General features: G+C 44.2%; 1 protein-coding gene across 1 annotated transcript; it reads right to left on the bottom strand.

The window, feature by feature from the left end:
- Positions 1-16,495: 16,495 nt before the first annotated feature.
- On the bottom strand, positions 16,496-17,431 carry LOC134944299 (olfactory receptor 1-like). The gene has a single exon (XM_063932879.1). It carries the CDS (start codon positions 17,429-17,431, stop codon positions 16,496-16,498), a length of 936 nt encoding a protein of 311 aa, XP_063788949.1.
- Between the last annotated feature and the right edge of the window lie 1,391 nt (positions 17,432-18,822).

The raw sequence follows: 18,822 nt of genomic DNA, 5'->3' as shown, positions 1-18,822 counted from the left end.
TCACTTTAGTACATTCCAATTTACTCACTAGAATTTTTCACCGAAATACATTTATAATAATTCATTAATATATATTACGTGACTATGAATCTATATTTAAAGGAAGTTAATGTTATTAGACAAATGGTGATAAGGATACATTAAACTATAAATACTATTAATGATAACCAACCATTATCATAATTCAGGAGCGCTGGAATATTTTGAGGTTGGGGAGCGCAGTAAAAATTAAATTTTGGCATTCCCCCCAAACCTTCCCACACACCCCCAGTGCGGGTGAGCGCTTACCTCTGGGCGACTCCTCCTGTAAATTCAGCAAGCTTCCGCAGCCTGCTGTGCCCCTTTTCCTCCTAGTTGGCTCTTCACAGATGTATTACTGGGAGGAGGTGGGGATGTCCCAGCAGACTCAGCATGAACACACATCCCTCCCAGTAATGCATCAGTGAAGAGCCAGCTTGGACGACATGGGGCATAGCAGGCTGCGGCACCACACTGAATTTACAAGTGGAGTTGCCTGTGGGGATCCAGGGGTAAGTGCTTCCCCTCACCTGTGACGGTACCTCCTGATGGGAAGCATGCTGCCCCCTTGCCCCCACCATTCTGACACCTCTGTAATGATGATGTGTCTTATCTTTAAAAACTAACAGACAGGGTAAAGCATTATATACGGATATTTAATTGTAAGCCGTGACAATATTCATATGAATACATAGTTGCAAGTTGTACAATTATTTTTATGTCTATGTGTACATGTACATATATGTTCCCTTCATGATAACATACCAGGGAATATGAATTACTAATATAATAATGAATGCTGTGTGAGTGAACAATCCTGATTAAAATGGGGATATTTGAAGTTATTAATTAAGTCCATTACAGGGCAACCAAGATGATCAAGTGCAGTAATTTACATGATTTCTAACAGACCAGTAGGCTTGGATAAGGCAGATGGCTGAAGATACAGGCGATTTTGGCAGCAATCACAAAGTTGTTAATATACATTAACGGATGGGGATTCAATCTCCCGGTATGATCCACTGATTGGTCTAAGTTACCAAAATCTCTCTTGATTGGCTCCAAGACTCTATTTTTATGCTTCAGAAGGTTGGTGCTATGTACTATAGCCATGACAAGGGTTAGTTAAAGTTAAATTTGCATAGGCATCACTATGCAATGTCTGTACAGTTAGAAAAAGATAAGGAATTCCTGTGTCATATATTTTCAGAATTATTAACTGTATCAGTGTGTGGTGAACATATGCAGCAAGTGAGAGTACCCTATGACATATAGATGCTATTAGGGTAGTTTAACTTGCCACATGCAAAAGGTATCTGAGGGACAAGGTGTTTCCTATTAACCGTTCAGCTCATAGTTATAGATAATCCCCTCACTGATCAGTGGTATCCATAAAGCCTGTCACAATTGAGGGCTGAGGCAGACTGAGGGAAGCCTCAGTTGTAGGGTCTGGCATGTAGGTGAACCTTGGAGGCGAGATTATGTTCCTAGACATGCAGTATGATTATAGAACCATGAGCGCGAAGGCGTGACCACAACAAAGGAGTGAAATTATAAACAGTCAGTTTATTGAACACACAGTATAACTCTTGGCGAAGAGATAGCGTCAACAGTGAATGCAGAATAAAAATGCAGTACAGTTCCTGAGTATGCAATTGGTATTTGAGACTGTGGCTATGCAGAACAAGATCACAAAGTCCTTCACTATAATCCGGATCTGGAAAGTCCGTGGCCACAGCTAACTGCTGCAAAGAGGAACAACAAGTACTGCACAGTAGATGGTAAACAGGAGACTGGAATAAGCACTGATTCACTGAGGTTGAAATATGGTAGATAGAATTGCCAGAGACTACCAGATGGAACTGGTGTGAGGAAAGTTGTGCTGAAATCACCACTAGAGCAACAGTTCAATGGTGAGCATCGATGGATACTGTGGTCCAATGTTGTGTGGGATGAAATGCTAGTGTACGTTACAAGCTGTTCATGCTAATTAGTACACTAGTAGAACATACTGTACAGAGATACTAAGTATGGTGATTTGGCATCCAGGAACTTAGGGAGAAGCTTTTATCTCTCTCCATTATACTTAGAAAGATTACAATGGAGAGAGATCAAAGCTCCTCTCTAAGTTCCTGGATGCCAAATCACCGTCCTTAGTATCTCTGTACAGTATGTTCTACTAGTGTACTAATTAGCACGAACAGCTTGTAACGTACAGTGGCAAGTTTAATCTTTCTATGTATAATGCAGAGAGATAAAAGCTCCTCAGTAAGTTCCTGTATGGCAAATCACCGTACTTAGTGTCTCTGTACAGTGAGTTCTATTAGGGTACTAATTAGCTGTTTGTGCTAATTAGTAACCTAATAGAAAATTCTATACAGAGATACTAAGGATGGTAATTTGGCAACCAGAAATTTACTGAGGAGCTTTTATTTCTCTCCATTATACATAGAAAGATTAAAGTTGCCACTCTATCTTACAAGCTGCTTGTGCTAATTAGTACACTAATAGAACATACTGTACAGAGATACTACGGACAGTGACTTGGCATCCAGGAACGTAGGGAGGAGCTTTTATATCTTTCCATTATACTTAGAAAGATTACACTGGAGAGAGATAAAAGCTCTCCCCTAAGTTCCTGGATGCCAAATCACTGTACTTAGTATCTCTGTACAGTATGTTCTACTAGTGTACTAATTAGCACGAACAGCTTGTAACATACAGTGGCAAGTTTAATCTTTCTATGTATAATATAGAGAGATAAAAGCTCCTCCCTAAGTTCCTGGTTGCCAAGTCACCATCCTTAGTATCTCTGTATAGTATTAATTAGCATGAACAGCTAATTAGTACCCTAATAGAACATACTGTACAGAGATACTAAGTACAGTGATTTGGCATCCAGTTAAAAGCTGTTCATGCTAATAAGTACACTAGTAGAACATACTGTACAGAGATACTAAGGATGGTGATTTGGCATCTAGGAACTTAGGGAGGAGCTTTTATCTCTCCATTATACATAGAAAGATTAAACTTGCCACTGTACGATACAATCTGTTTGTGCTAATCAGTACACTAGAAGAACATACTGGCGACTCAGACTCATACTGTACTTACATTTCAAAAGCACTGTATTTTCCACCACTTCCCACTAGCCATTGCCCTTCCCCCCTAGGAGCCTGCACTGGTCATGCAGTAGACAGGTAGGTAGTTATTCACATAAACCAGGGCAAAGTTTTAGGAGTGGTTGTACTGTTAAGGTTCTATGCACCATATGGTACACATACAATTCTGTAGCAGGGCAGACTCAATAGAAATGGCTACCGCCTGTGACTCCTTGCCCCATGGAGGCCCTCGGCTATAGAGCAAGTAACAGCACAGATTTTGTAGGTCACGGGGCAATGATGAAGGAGCGTCAGAATCCCCTAACTAAAATACACTGGGTCGATAGGGATAAGTGAGGTCTATGCACGTAACGATACCTCAGACCCCATTGCATCACAAAGTGACAAAATGTCCAAGGCACATGAACATCCACCTTGTGTCAGCACTCAGCTATTGAGCAATAGGGTTAAGCGAGGTCTATGCACTTAATGCTACATTCATGTGCCTTGGACATTTTGTCACTTTGTGATGCAATGGGGTCTGGTGTATCATTATGTTCATAGACCTCACTTATCCCTGTCGACCCTGTATAAAAAATTTATAATGAAGTGAATGTCACGGGAACTGGGACGCTCATACTGTACATGTATTTCAAAAGTACGGTGTTTATGCATTGTACATACTTCCTTTTACACAATTAGTTGCGTCTCCATACACAATCTTACGTCTGCATACACAAGTGTTTTAACATGTTCATTTGTGTCTGTATAAACTATTAATTTATATTGAGAACTCTCACCATCTGACCATTGGTCACCATCTGTTAACATTACAGTCATCACTGACCATTTGCCAGAGCTGTAGATCAATCCACCGCTATACGATCGAAAGTACTGAATTAGTGGAGCATTAGCCACCCAGTGGTGGAGATGTGTAATGCATGCTGAGTATCTAGAATCGCCTCAACGCACATGCCTGTTATTAGACTCAGCAGGCTAAGCTATCACCTTAGCGCGACTAAATGTCCGTCTAGGTGGAGAATCGGTCAAGATAAAGGTGGCTACATCTGTAGAATACGAGTCTCGCGAGAATCCGACAGCGGGATGATGATGTTTGCACATGTTCGTGTTAACCGAGCAAGGCTAGAAAATCCGAGGCTGCCTTGGACTTGTGTAAAATAGGTGAAGTTCTGGAGGGGGGGGGGGGGGGGGTTCGGATCTCAATGAACTGAACCCGCTCATCTCTAGTTATATTAGTTTTTGCTAATTTTATAATCAATCATTTTAGATGTAGTACTGTAGCTTAGTTACTATTAGAGATTGTTTGCTTTTGAGCATACAGTATGATACATTTATTGTATTGATTCAAGTATTAATGTGAATCTCCACTTCTGGAGGGTGGTTTTCTATGCATTGATTGTTTTATTGCCTTAGAAAATTACATTAATATAACTTACACTGACCGTGTTCTTGTGGGTAATGTTCTACACATGACATTAAGTCATGCAATACATTTCTTTTGAACAATGATGCTATTCTTAGGCATAAGAGTGCAAATGTGTACACATGACACAAGTACTGTACTACTATTTCTAAACAGGATTTATCTTCAGCTATTCGCAACACAGCATAATGCATAATATAAAGCTTTAATTATTCAGTGGCATCACAACGAGGAGCGTGAGGTGCAGGCAACATCCGGGTGACACCCGCCAATAGGTTACACCAAAATGCCGGCACCACCTGACGGGCTGGGTGCTGCAGTGCAACATTATGTGCAGCAATTGGCTCCTATAATAGTGTATGAGTTGACACTGCAGATTCGCCAGTCTTGGGGACAACCCAGCATCTCCCAATCCCCGGAGGGATGGGTCACTAAATCACGCCCCTGTCACATGAGACCAAGATCCTCTTGCCAATGTGTTCTTTAGGAGAATGCAGGGACCTTATACCACACCAAGAGTCGTAAGTTTTAGGAATGCCTTTGAATTGGTTTGCAAGCTATTTTTCTGAGTGTGTTCACAGTGAATAAGCCTACAGAACAAACTGATGAGTAAGATGTCTGAGAATAAAAGACTCAGTAAGTTCAAATTCAAAATATACTAAAAATAAATTGCTTCAAGTCAGTTAGTGATGAGCGGGTTCGGTTCCTCGGAAACCGAACCCCCCCGAACTTTACCCATTTTACACAGGTCCGAGGCATACTTGGATTCTCCCGTATGGCTCGGTTAACCCGAGCGCGCCTGAACGTCATCATCCCGCGGTCGGATTCTCGTGAGATTCGTATTCTATATAAGGAGCCGTGCATCGTGGCCATTTTCACTGGTGCATTGGAAATGTTAGGGAAAGGACGTGGCTGGCGTCCTCTCCGTTTATTAATGTTGCTGCAAATATTTGTGCATATTGCTTAATTGTGGGGACTGAGGAGCAGCTGTATTATATAGGAGTACAGTGCAGAGTTTTGATGATCAGTGACCACCAGTTTTATCCGATCTCTGCCTGAAAAATGCTCCATATCTGTGCTCAGTGTGCAGCATATATCTGTGCTCACACTGCTTTATTGTGGGGACTGGGGACCAGCAGTAATATATAGGAGGAGCACAGTGCAGAGTTTTGCTGACAGTGACCACCAGTATATATAGCAGTACAGTACGGAAGGCCACTGCTCTACCTACCTCTGTGTCATCAAGTGTACTATTCATCTAGATTCTATACCTGGGGTGCATTTTAGTTTTGCAGTTTGCTGACAGTGACCACCAGTATATATAGCAGTACGGTACGGAAGGCCACTGCTCTACCTACATTTGTGTCGTCAAGTACACTCGCATCTAGATTCTATACCTGTGGTGTATTTTAGTTTTGCAGTTTGCTGACAGTGACCACCAGTATATATAGCAGTACGGTATGGAAGGCCACTGCTCTACCTACCTCTGTGTCATCAAGTATACTATCCATCTAGATTCTATACCTGTGCTGCATTTCATTTTTGCAGTTTGCTGAAAGTGACCACCAGTAAATATAGCAGTACGGTACGGAAGGCCACTGCTCTACCTACCTCTGTGTCGTCAAGTATACTAACCATCTAGATTCTATACCTGTGGTGCATTTTAGTTTCTCTTTCATCCACTAGGGGACACTGGAGTCCTATACAGTAGAGGTGTGAAGCTTTGAACCGGAGGTATGGCACAATCTAAAATTAGCATTGTCTGCACAGCAGGCTCCTCCCCCTTCACATCCCTTCTCCCTCAGTTTGAAAAATTGTGCTGGAGGCATAGCACATGGAACACTGAGCTCCTGACTAAAATCTTATGAAGTGTGCTGCATCCACCTAATAAAAGGGAACCAAAGGCACATATCTATTGGAGAGACAAGGATTCCTATTGAAGGGACCTGCCTCTCTCCACAGGAGATCCTCCAGAGTCCTTTTAACAGTGAGTACTGCTGAAGGAAGAAATAGCTTAGACTAGGTTACTTCATGGACATTTTTTCCTTCTTTTCTTGGATTCCTTATTTCATATCACGGCTGCCTCCTTAATAAACTCACTTCTTGCAGACTACAGCATCGGGCACGGGACAGAGTACCGTGCGGGACTCAGCCCTTCCTCCCTGTGAGCAGGGAGCAACGGCAGAGAGGCGTGCTACACAGCAGACGTGCGCCGGCCAGCGCCAGCCGAAGCAGAGCACAGATGCCACTACGGGACTGTTCAGGCGCGCGCTGGCCAGCGGGTCAAGAGAGCGCCATCTAGTAGAGGGGAAAGCACAAGCACCGATAGCAACTCGGCGCGCACCAGCCAGCGGGCAGCAGGAGGGGACCAAACAAACAAGGCAGCAAGTGCAAAATTAAAAACAAAAAAAATGTAATAGAAATATATATGGGACAGACCATAGAATATTACACATTTAGTGAGGGCCATCTATAATAAGTATGGGCCAGAATGTGATAATGGATTGGTCCTCCCCCTCCCCCCAGTAAAGTAAATAGCAGGAGGTTACTTATTAAAGAATTAGCTCCCTCTGCTGCACTACCTGCATAGTGCATAGTATAATGGAGCAGTGGGATCGTGAGGTAACAGCTCCCACTGCTGGTGTAAACTATATTTACAGTAAATGAGGATCTCCTGAAAAGTAATCAAACTTTACAATTTATATTTTCAAGGGACTTCTGTTTCAAAGATTATGCAGAAAATTCACGGAAGCAAGCGAATACCAACTCTAACATCGCAGCTTTACAGTTGGGGTGTGAGGATTCCGAGTCGGCTGGTGTTTTATTTTATTTATTTATTTTTAACTTTTTTTTGTTTAATTAAGTAAAGATATTGGCCTGCTCCTTTTTATATACGAAAAGGACAGGTAATTCCAGCCGGATCCAATACCTTCGCTTCCATCATCTCCCGGTCTTTCTCTTCCTAGTTTAAAGGGTCAAAGCACGGCGGGTTACCCTGGTACAGGGTTTTCAAAACAACATGTCTAAGGCAACCAAGACCTCCAAGACCTGTTATGTTTGTACGAAATGTAACAAGAAGAGCACGCGGGTTGGCAGCTCCGGGATGTGCGACTCCTGCTTAGACAAGGACGCCCCACCTGGGAGCAGTGCTCTGGCTAAGGCATGAGAAAACAACCTTGCTAATAGAATCTCCATGGAGATGGCAGAATCGCGCAACCAACAATCAGAATGGGCTGCGGGATTCTCCAAGACGATGGAGGAATTCCTCATCAGGTTAACGTCGCCCGCACACGCAGAAACAAGTGTGCGCAAGGCTGTTAAAATAATTCTCCCTATGATACCAGAATCAGAAGAGGAAGAAGGTTTTCTTCTTAATACGGAGGAAGGTGAGTTAATTGAACCTAACCTAGACGCCGACTTTCCAGAAGAGGACTCGGCAATCTCAGGTCTAGACTCCTTAATTGATGCGGTAAAAGAGATTCTAAGCTTTAAAGACGAGGAAATACGGTAGCCAGAGGATTTCAATTTGTTCGAATCCCAGAAGCCACGTTCAGCAGTGTTTCCCATTCCCAAATCCCTGAAATCTCAGATAGAGGAAGCTTGGAAAAAGCCTGACAAACGGTTTACATTTCTGAAACGGTTTCAGGTAACTTATCCCTTACCTAAGGGTGTAATGGACAAGTGGGAGACTCCGCCGGTAGTGGATGCTTCACTAGGAAGGTTGTTAAAAAAGACAATTTTACCAATTTCTAACGTAACTACTCTAAAGGAAGCGTCAGACCGTAAGGTTGACACTGCGTTAAAGTAAATTTTTGTGGCAGCTGGTGCAGTGCAGAGATCTGCGATCATCTGTGCTTGGGTCAACAAGGCCATGGGTGCATGGTCCGGCCGTATTGTACAAGCTATTGAGGAGGAAAATAGCTTAGAAGAGATTACCCAACTGGCAGAACATATTCGGCAATCTGCATCGTACTTATGCCAAGCTTCTAAGGATATTAGCAGAATAGCATCGGGCATATCTGCATCGGCCATATCGGCTAGACAGATTTTATGGCTCAGAGAATGGCAGGGAGACTCTGAGACCAAAAATGCAGTAGAATCCATCCCCTTTGGGGGGGAAATGCTGTTCAGACCAGAATAAGACAAGTGGATTTCGCAGGCTACAGCGGGGAAGTCCACTTTTCTGCCTACTCCTTATATGAGAACCACTCCACAGACTAGGAGAGGTTATTCGGGGCCTGCGTATACTTCATTTCGATCACAGTCCTTTCGAACCCGAGGAAGGGGTTTCGGAACACGCGCATGTGGAGGCAGAGGTAGAGGCCGCTCACAGGCAGCAACCAGAAATCAGGATAAACCTACTGACAAGAATGTGGCATGATGACCTCCCAGCTCACCTGGGGTCCCCCTTGGTGGGCAGCCAACTGGAAGGTTTTCAGGGCATCTGGGCCAAGACCTCACCAGAACTTTGGGTCAACAGCTTAATCTCTCAGGGATACAAACTGGAATTTCAACAGAGGCCTCACAGTCAGTTTTTTACGACAGGACTGCCTCAGTGCCCTCACAAAGCAAGGTCACTACGGGCAGGAATTCAAAAGTTGCTACAGGCAGAGGTCATTATTTCGGTTCCCGCTTCTCAGAGTGAAACGGGGTTCTATTCCAATCTTTTTGTCGTGCCAAAGCCAGACGGGACGGTCAGACCAATACTCAATTTAAAAGTTTTCAACCAGTTCTTAAGGGTCTACAAATTCAAGATGGAATTAATCCAATCAGTCATTTCAGGCCTAGAACAGGGCGAGTTCATGGTATCCATGGACATAAAAGATGCATATCTGCATATTCCAATCTGGACTCCTCATCAGGCTTACTTAAGGTTTGCACTGCTGGCGGATCACTTCCAATTCTGGGCCTTGCTGTTCGGGCTATCATCAGCCCCAAGAATCTTCACAAAAATCATGGCAATCATGGTTGCCGGACTGAGACTGTTGGGTGTCACGATTATACATTATCTGGACGATTTACTGATCAAAGCACCATCTCAAGATCGACTGCTCAGGGATGTTCAGACATCCCATCATTTTCTAATTCAACATGCATGGATTATCAATTTCCAAAAGTCAATCCTCATACCGACTCAATAGATTCAATTCCTCGGTCTCATCTTGGACACAGTACTTTTACGTGTGTTACTGCCAGTGAACAAGGTCCAGGACCTACAGAGATTAGTGGCTCAGGTACTGAGGACGCAAACTGTTTCTCTGCACATCTGTGTGCAACTTCTTGGGAAGATGGTGGCGTCATTCGAAGCTCTCCTGTACGGCAGACTTCATTCCCGACAATTCCAAATAAACCTCATTGCTCAGAGAGCAGGCTCGCACTGGCTCCTCCATTGGAGAATCAGACTTCAACTGCAGGTACGAGTCTCCTTGGTCGTTACACAAGAACCTTGCAGCCGGCAAGAAATTCGGCATTTGGGATTTGAGGATTCTGACAACGGACACCAGTCTCAGAGGTTGGGGAGCCGTCCTAGAGGACTAGCAGTTTCAAGGACGGTGGACGTTACAGGAAAGCAGACTACCTATAAATATCCTCGAAATGAGAGCAGTTTACAATGCACTTCACTTGACAGAAGACATAGTCATGAATCAATACATTAGAATTCAGTCGGACAATGTCACGACGACGGCATACATAAACCGTCTAGGTGGGACAAAAAGCAGGATGGCGTTAAAGGAAGCCACAAAGATCTTGTTGTGGGCAATGTTCATTCCAGGTGTGGAAAACTGGGAAGCAGATTACCTAAGTCGCCAGGACATGCATCCGGGAGAGTGGTGCCTACATCCATGGATTTTCGACATGGTGGTGAGACGATGGGGTCGGCCTCAGGTGGACCTAATGGCGTCTCGGCAAAACCATCAGCTGCCCAGATATGTGGCAAGGACTCGAGATCCAGCAGCAGGAGTGGACGCATTAACGCTTCCTTGGCGTTACAGGAGGGATTACATATTTCCACCATTCCCACTCATACCCAGGGTTCTGAAAAGGGTGAAGCAGGAACGAGTGTGGGCGATTCTAATCGCACCAGATTGGCCCCGCAGGAGTTGGTACACCGACCTGCAGGGATTACTTGCGGAAGATCCTTGGAGGTTACCTCAGAGAGAGGACCTGCTTTCACAGGGACCGTTTCTACACCCCGACCTGAACAGGCTGCGTTTGACGGCGTGGCTATTGAAACCCGGATCTTAAGAAACAGAGGGATTCCAAGATTGGCCATTCCTACAATGATTGCCGCTAGGAAGCCGATCACAGCCAGGCACTATTACAGAATTTGGAGATGGTACATGGGTTGGTGTAAGGAACGGGGATGGAATTCGACGAACTTCCACTTATCTCGACTGTTACTTTTCCTTCAGGCCGGTCTAGAGGGAGGACTCAGACTGGGCTCTCTGAAGGTTCAAATTTCGTCTCTCTCCATACTTTTTCAACAGCAGCTAGCATCCTTGCCAGAGATTCAAACCTTTTTACCGGGGGTTCTGAGGATTCAACCCCCTTTTCGTCCTCGCACGGCACCACGGGACTTAAATTTGGTGTTAGAATATTTGAAGTTGCCGACGTTTGAGCCGTTGACAAGAACAGGACTGAAATATCTCTCTTGGATGGTCACTTTATTGCTTGCCTTGGCTTCAGCTAGGCGGGTTTTTGAGTTGGGAGCTTTATCCTGTAAGAGTCCTTTCTATGTTTTTCATGAGGATAGGGTGGAACTCTGTACAAGAGCGGACTTCCTTCCGAAGGTAGTTTCAGGTTTTCATGTAAACCAGTCAATAGTGGTTCCATCTTTCCAGGGTCTCACAGATGAGGACGTGGCCTTGAATGTTGTCCGAGCCTTACGGGTGTACGTACAGGTTACGTCGTCCTTCAGAAAGTCGGACCATTTGTTTGTTCTTTATGATGGGCCAAAGAAGGGTTGGCCAGCTTCAAAGCAGTCTTTGGCTAGATGGATCAGACTTGCCATTTGGCAAGCTTATATTTCCTGTTGCAAACAGGTTCTGGTTCAGACGGATGCTCATACTACCCGTTCAGTGGGTGCCTCGTGGGCGGCTGCCAGGGGTGCTTCCACTACTCAACTTTGCAGAGCGGCGACGTGGTCTTCAGCCCACACGTTCGCAAAATTTTACAAGTTTGATACTTTTGCGTCCGGAGAATCTAAGTTTGGACGTTTAGTTTTGCAGGACACAGACAGCACTCCCTCCCTGGGGGTAAACTTTGGGGTATCCCCTACTGTATAGGACTCCAGTGTCCCCTAGTGGATGAAAGAGAAAAGAGGATTTTGGTACTTACTGATAAATCCATTTCTCTGAATCCTCTAGGGAACACTGGACGCCCGCCTCGGTGCAGTCAACCTGCTTTGTTCTAAGTTCTTGTTTTAAACAGTTTGTATAAACGGTGTTCCTTATTTGGTCAAGAGTTCTTGGGCGCTGTTTGATATGTTGTAATGTTCGGTTCCTTGCCATGTGCTAGAGTGTCATGTCCTATTCTCTTAGTCAAATTTATCAAACTGAGGGAGGAGGGAAGTGAAGGGGGAGGAGCCAGCTGTGCAGACAATGCTAATTTTAGATTGTGCCACACCTCCGTTTCAAAACTTCACACTCCTACTCTATAGGACTCCAGTGTCCCTAGAGGATTCAGAGAAATTGATTTATCAGTAAGTACCGAAATCCTCTTTTTACAGTTTGCTGACAGTGACGACCAGTATATATAGTAGTACGGCACAGAAGGCCACTGCTCTACCTACCTCTGTGTCGTCAAGTATTCTGTCCATCCATACCTGTGGTGCATTTCAGTTGTGCATATAGTAGTAGGCCATTGCTATTGATACTGGCTTATAATTCCACACATTAAAAAATGGAGAACAAAAATGTGGAGGGTAAAATAGGGAAAGATCAAGATCCACTTCCACCTCGTGCTGAAGCTGCTGCCACTAGTCATGGCCGAGACAATTAAATGCCATCAACGTTGTCTGCCAATGCCGATGCCAAATGTCATAGTAGAGAGCATGTAAAATCCAAAATACAAAAGTTCAGTAAAATGACCCAAAAATCAAAATTGAAAGCGTCTAATGAGAATCGTAAACTTGCCAATATGCCATTTATGACACAGAGTGTCAAGGAACGGCTAAGGCCCTGGCCTATGTTCATGGCTAGTGGTTCAGATTCACATGAGGATGGAAGCCCTCATCCTCTCGCTAGAAAATTGAAAAGACATAAGCTGGAAAAAGCACAGCAAAGAACTGTGCATTCTTCTAAATCACAAATCCCCAAGGAGAGTCCAATTGTGTCGGTTGCGATGCCTGACCTTCCCAACACTGGACAGGAAGAGCTTGCGCCTTCCACCAATTGCACGCCCCCTGCAAGTGCTGGAAGGATCACCCATACTCCAGTTCCTGATAGTCAAATTGAAGATGTCACTGTTGAAGTACACCAGGATGAGGATATGAGTGTTGCTGGCTCTGGGGAGGAAATTGACAAGGAGGATTCTAATGGTGAGGTGGTTTAAGTCAGGCACCCGGGGAGACACCTGTTGTCCGTGAGATGAATATGGCCATTGACATGCCTGGTCAAGATACAAAAAAAATCACCTCTTCGGTGTGGAATTATTTCAACACAAATGCGGACAACAGGTGTCAAGCCATGTATTGTCTTTGTCAAGCTGTAATAAGTAGGGGTAAGGACTTTACCCACCTAGGAACATCCTCCCTTATACGTCACCTGGAACGCATTCATCAGAAGTCAGTGACAAGTTTAAAAACTTTGGATGACAGCGGAAGCAGTCCACTGATGACTAAATCCCTTCCTCTTGTAACCAAGCTCCTGCAAATCACACCACCAACTCCCTCAGTGTCAATTTCCACCTTACCCAGGAAAGCCAATAGTCCTGCAGGCCATGTCACTGGCAAGTCTGACGAGCCCTCTCCTGCCTTGGATTCATCCGATGCATCCTTGAGTGTAACGCCTACTGCTGCTGGCACTGCTGATGTTGCTGCAGGGAGTCGATCGTCATCCCAGAGGGTAAGTCGGAAGACCACTTGTACTACTTCCATTAAGCAATTGACTACTGTCCAACAGTCCTTTGCGAGGAAGATGAAATATCAAATCAGTCATCCTGCTGCAAAGCGGATAACTCAGGTCTTGTCAGCCTGGGTGGTGAGAAACGTGTGTCCGGTATCCACCGTTAATTCACCGTTAATTCACAGGCAACCAGAGACTTGATTGAGGTACTGTATCCCCGGTACCAAATACCATCTAGGTTTCATTTCTCTAGGCAGGCGATACCGAAAATGTACACAGACGTCAGAAAAAGAGTCACCAGTGTCCTAAAAAATGCAGTTGTACCCAATGTCCACTTAACCACGGACATGTGGACAAGTGGAGCAGAGCAGACTCAGGACTATATGACTGTAACAGCCCACTGGGTAGATGTATTGCATCCCGCAGCAAGAACAGCAGTGGCGGCACCAGTAGCAGCATCTCGCAAACGCCAACTCATTCCTAGGTAGGCTACGCTTTATATCACCGATTTCCATAAGAGGCACACAGCTGACAACCTCTTACGGAAACTGAGGAACATCATTGCAGAATGGCTTACCCCAATTGGACTCTCCTGGGGATTTGTGACATCGGACAACGCCACCAATATTGTGCATGCATTACATCTGGGCAAATTCCATCATGTCCCCTGTTTTGCACATACATTGAATTTGGTGGTGGAGAATTTAAAAAAAAACAAAAGGGGCGTGCAAGAGATGCTGTCGGTGGCCCGATGAATTGCGGGCCACTTTCGGCATTCATCCACTGCGTGCCGAAGACTGGAGCACCAGCAAACAGTCCTGAACCTGCCCTGCCATCATCTGAAGCAAGAGGTGGTAACGAGGTGGAATTCACCCCTCTATATGCTTCAGAGGATGGAGGAGTAGCAAAAGGCCATTCAAGCTTATTCATCTGCCCACGATATAGGCAAAGGAGGGGTATGCACCTGACTCAAGCGTAGTGGAGAAGGATTTCAACGTTGTGCAAGGTTCTGCAACCCTTTGAACTTGCCACATGGGAAGTCAGTTCAGACACTGCCAGCCTGAGTCAGGTCATTCCCCTCATCAGGCTTTTGCAGAAGAAGCTGGAGACATTGAAGGAGGAGCTAAAACAGAGCGATTCCGCTAGGCATGTGGGACTTGTGGATGGAGCCCTTCATTCGCTTAACCAAGATTCACGGGTGGTCAATCTGTTGAAATCAGAGCACTACATTTTGGCCACTGTGCTCGATCCTAGATTTAAAACCTACGTTGTTTTTATTTTTCCAGCAGACACAAGTCTGCCGAGGTTCAAAGACCTGCTGGTGATAAAAATTGTCAAGTCAAGCGGAACATGACCCGTCAACAGCTCCTCCTTCACATTCTCCCGCAACTGGGGGTGCGAGGAAAAGGCTAAGAATTCCGAGCCCACCCACTGGCGGTGATGCAGAGCAGTCTGGAGCGAGTGCTGACATCTGGTCTGAACTGAAGGACCTGCCAACGATTACTGACCTGTCGTCTACTGTCACTGCATATGATTCTGTCACCATTGAAAGAATGGTGGAGGATTATATGAGTGACCGCATCCAAGTAGGCACGTCAGACAGTCCGTACGTATACTGGCAGGAAAAAGAGGCAATTTGGAGGCCCTTGCACCAACTGGCTTTATTCTACCTAAGTTGCCCTCCCTCCAGTGTGTACTCTGAAAGAGTGTTTAGTGCCGCCGCTCACCTTGTCAGCAATCGGCATACGAGGTTAATTCCAGAAAATGTGGAGAAGATGATGTTCATCAAAATGAATTATAATCAATTCCTCCGTGGAGAGATTCACCAGCAATTGCCTCCAGAAAGTACACAGGGATCTGAGATGGTGGATTCCAGTGGGGACGAATTAATAATCTGTGAGGATGGGGATGTAACAGTGAAAGGGGTGAGGAATCGGACGATGATGATGAGGTGGACATCTTGCCTCTGTAGAGCCAGTTTGTTCAAGGAGAGATTGATTGCTTCTTTTATGGTGTGGGCCCAAATCAACCAGTCATTTCAGTCACAGTCATGTGGCAAACCCTGTCGCTGAAATGATGGGTTCGTTAAAGTGTGCATGTCCTGTTTATACAACATAAGGGTGGGTGGGAGGGCCCAAGGACAATTCCATCTTGCACCTCTTTTTTATTTCATTATTCTTTGCATCATTTGCCGTTTGGGGATTATTTTTTTAAGTGCCATCCTGTATGACACTGCAGTGCCACTACTAGATGGGCCAGGTGTTTGTGTTGGCCAATTTTTGTTGCTTAGCTTAGTCACACAGCGACCTTGGTGCGCCTCATTTTTTCTTTGCATCATGTGCTGTTTGGGGAGAATTTTTTTGAAGGGCCATCCTGTCTGACACTGCAGTGCCACTCCTAGATGGGTCAGGTGTTTGTGTTGGCCACTTGTGTTGCTTAACTTAGTCACATAGCGACCTTGGTGCGCCTCTTTTTTTTCTTTGCATCATGTGCTGTTGGGGACTATTTTTTTGAAGTGCCATCCTGTCTGATACTGTAGTGCCACTCCTAGATGGGCCAGGTGTTTGTGTCGGCCACTTGTGTCGCTTAGCTTAGTCACACAGCGACCTTGGTTCGCCTCTTTTTTTCTTTGCATCATGTACTGTTTGGGGACTATTTTTTTTAAGTGCCATCCTGCCTGAATCCAAAACACACCCGAATCCAACAAAAAAATTTCAGGGAGGTTTTTGCTAAACTCATCCAAATCCAAAACATGGCCGCGGAACCGAATCCAAAACCAAAACACAAAACCCCAAAAAATTTCCAGTGCACATCTCTAAAGTCAGTTATAAATCATAGTTTTATTTAAACATTTCCCAAATTCTCTGTCACTGTTCAATACTTTGTTTTCCCCAAAGAAGTCTCTGCCCAGCACTTTTCACTTCTTTATTCTGTAGACTGTATATCAGAGGGTTCATCATGGGAGTGACAATTGAGTACACTATACTAAACACTGGTTCTAGGACATTGGAGTATTCTGATGATGGCATCATGTACACTGATAAAGCCGTTATATAGAACATAGAGACAACAGTGAGGTGGGATGAGCAGGTGGAGAAGGCTTTCTTTCTGCCATCCTTAGATTTTATCTGTAAGATAACCCTGATAATTTTTATATAAGATGTCACACAGAACATGATTGGTAAAACTCCATATATTAATACAAGCAAATAGATTGCTATATAAACATCTTCACTGCCAGCACAGGAGATGTTTATCAAAGCTTTAGGATCACAGAAAAACTGGTGTATAGTGCGGGAATGACAGAAGGACATGTGTGATGCTGGGATTGTAAGCACAAGTGAATTTAAGCTTCCTGATATCCAAGTGCCAGATGTCAATACAAGACAGTGTTTCCTATTAAAAATAGTGTGATAGTGTAAAGGATCACATATAGCAACATATCGGTCATATGCCATAATGAATATTAGATAAATCTCTGATGAATCAGCCAAAACATGAAAGTACATTTGAGTGAAGCATTGTATGAAGGACACTGTATTATCTCCAGATAGTAACATGTACAGCAGATTAGGGACAGTAATGGTTGTATAACAGATATCTACAAAGGCCAGGTTACAGATAAATACATACATGGGGGTGTGCAAATGGTAATCTATGTATATCACTGATATTATAATAGCATTAATAAGTACTCCAAATATATATAAGAAGAAAAATACACATATAGTATACAATATATAATTCGATTTTGCGAAAAATGGTAAGAAGAGGAATCCATTCATATAAGCCTGGTTCTCCATCTCACATCCAGGTTACTCTGTGAAGAAACATAAACAGTACTTATTACTGTAAATAATATGTATGGCTGTATGGTTATAGTATTCTCATTAGGACAATCTGACTTTTGTATCACAGAGTATAAAGGTCCATGTTAGGCAGCCAGACATCTTCACTCATGCAGGTGTGATGAAGATGTAGCACAGGTGAGACAGATGACGTGATGTGCAGTCACAACTGATGGGAATAATGGGTGTTAAACTAAATTCATTGAAAAGACAATTATTTCCCTTGCTTTTTCTGTCTTCTATCCATATCATTTCTCTTTCTTGTTCAGTAATCTTACTTGTCCACAAAGTAGCACTGACTGATGGTGGTTGTCATTAGACCACATAACTTCATTTAGCTTAGTTCTGACCAGTGTTGTTAAGTGGATCCAGTCAAGAGCCCAACTCTAACTCAGGATCTTAGTGGTTTCACTAGGAAAATGGACTGGAAGGGAATACAAATTCAAGCGACAGATTCCGTGCAATTGACTAATAAAACAATAAGTGACACAAGGCCAAGTGATGCTATTCCTGGAAAAGGGACTCTCTCCAATTTACACATGACAGATCCACTTCTGTTCTCATACATCTCAAGTTACTGCCAATTGCTCTGTTCCTCTTCTTAATCTACCTACACTAGAGAAAATGACTGGCAATCCTAAACTTTACAGAGGATTCCTTAATCTATGTGGGTTTCATTTTGAACTACAAATGATCAAATATACTTAAACTCATACCATGATGATTGCTTAAGCCCAGTACCCACGGGCCGATTAAGGAGAGATGTGTGCTGAGCGAACCGCTCAGCACACATCTCTCCTGCCGCTCAGCACAGCGCGATCTGTGCTGAGCGTGCGGGGGGAGATGGGGGGGGGGGGGCGCTCACTTCACCCAGCGGGTGAAGTGAGCGACCCGCTAGATTGGCCTGCATGCAGGCCAATCTAGCAGCAGCGATAGCGATGTGTGGGGCCGCGCATCGCTATCGCTGAGGGGGCTACACACGGAGCGATCATGCCGATATTCTAAGCAATCTAGTCAGATTGCTTAGAATATTGCTCCATGAGTACCCCCCTTTACAGTTTATAATTGTCTTGCTTTTGTGATAAGATTTATTTATTACCCTAGAAAATAATAAGGACACAAAGGGCTTACCTGCACACGTTGGTTCTGGAGCAGCCAGGAATTTAATTACCTCAGCAATTGTTCATGAGATGGACAATTTTGTAAGATCTTTGTAGATACCTACAGTATTTGTTTCATCACTGCTGATGGTAGCTGCATACATGTACTCATCACACTGCCTTACTATTGTGTTGGCCTATTAGCATTCAATCACCTCACAATATTATCTGACAGTCCTAAATTGA

Source organism: Pseudophryne corroboree, chromosome 7 (genome assembly GCF_028390025.1).
Source record: "Pseudophryne corroboree isolate aPseCor3 chromosome 7, aPseCor3.hap2, whole genome shotgun sequence".
NCBI classification, from domain to species: Eukaryota; Metazoa; Chordata; class Amphibia; order Anura; family Myobatrachidae; genus Pseudophryne; species Pseudophryne corroboree.
Note: the sequence above shows the minus strand (reverse complement) of the source record. Positions and strands in the feature narration are given on the sequence as shown.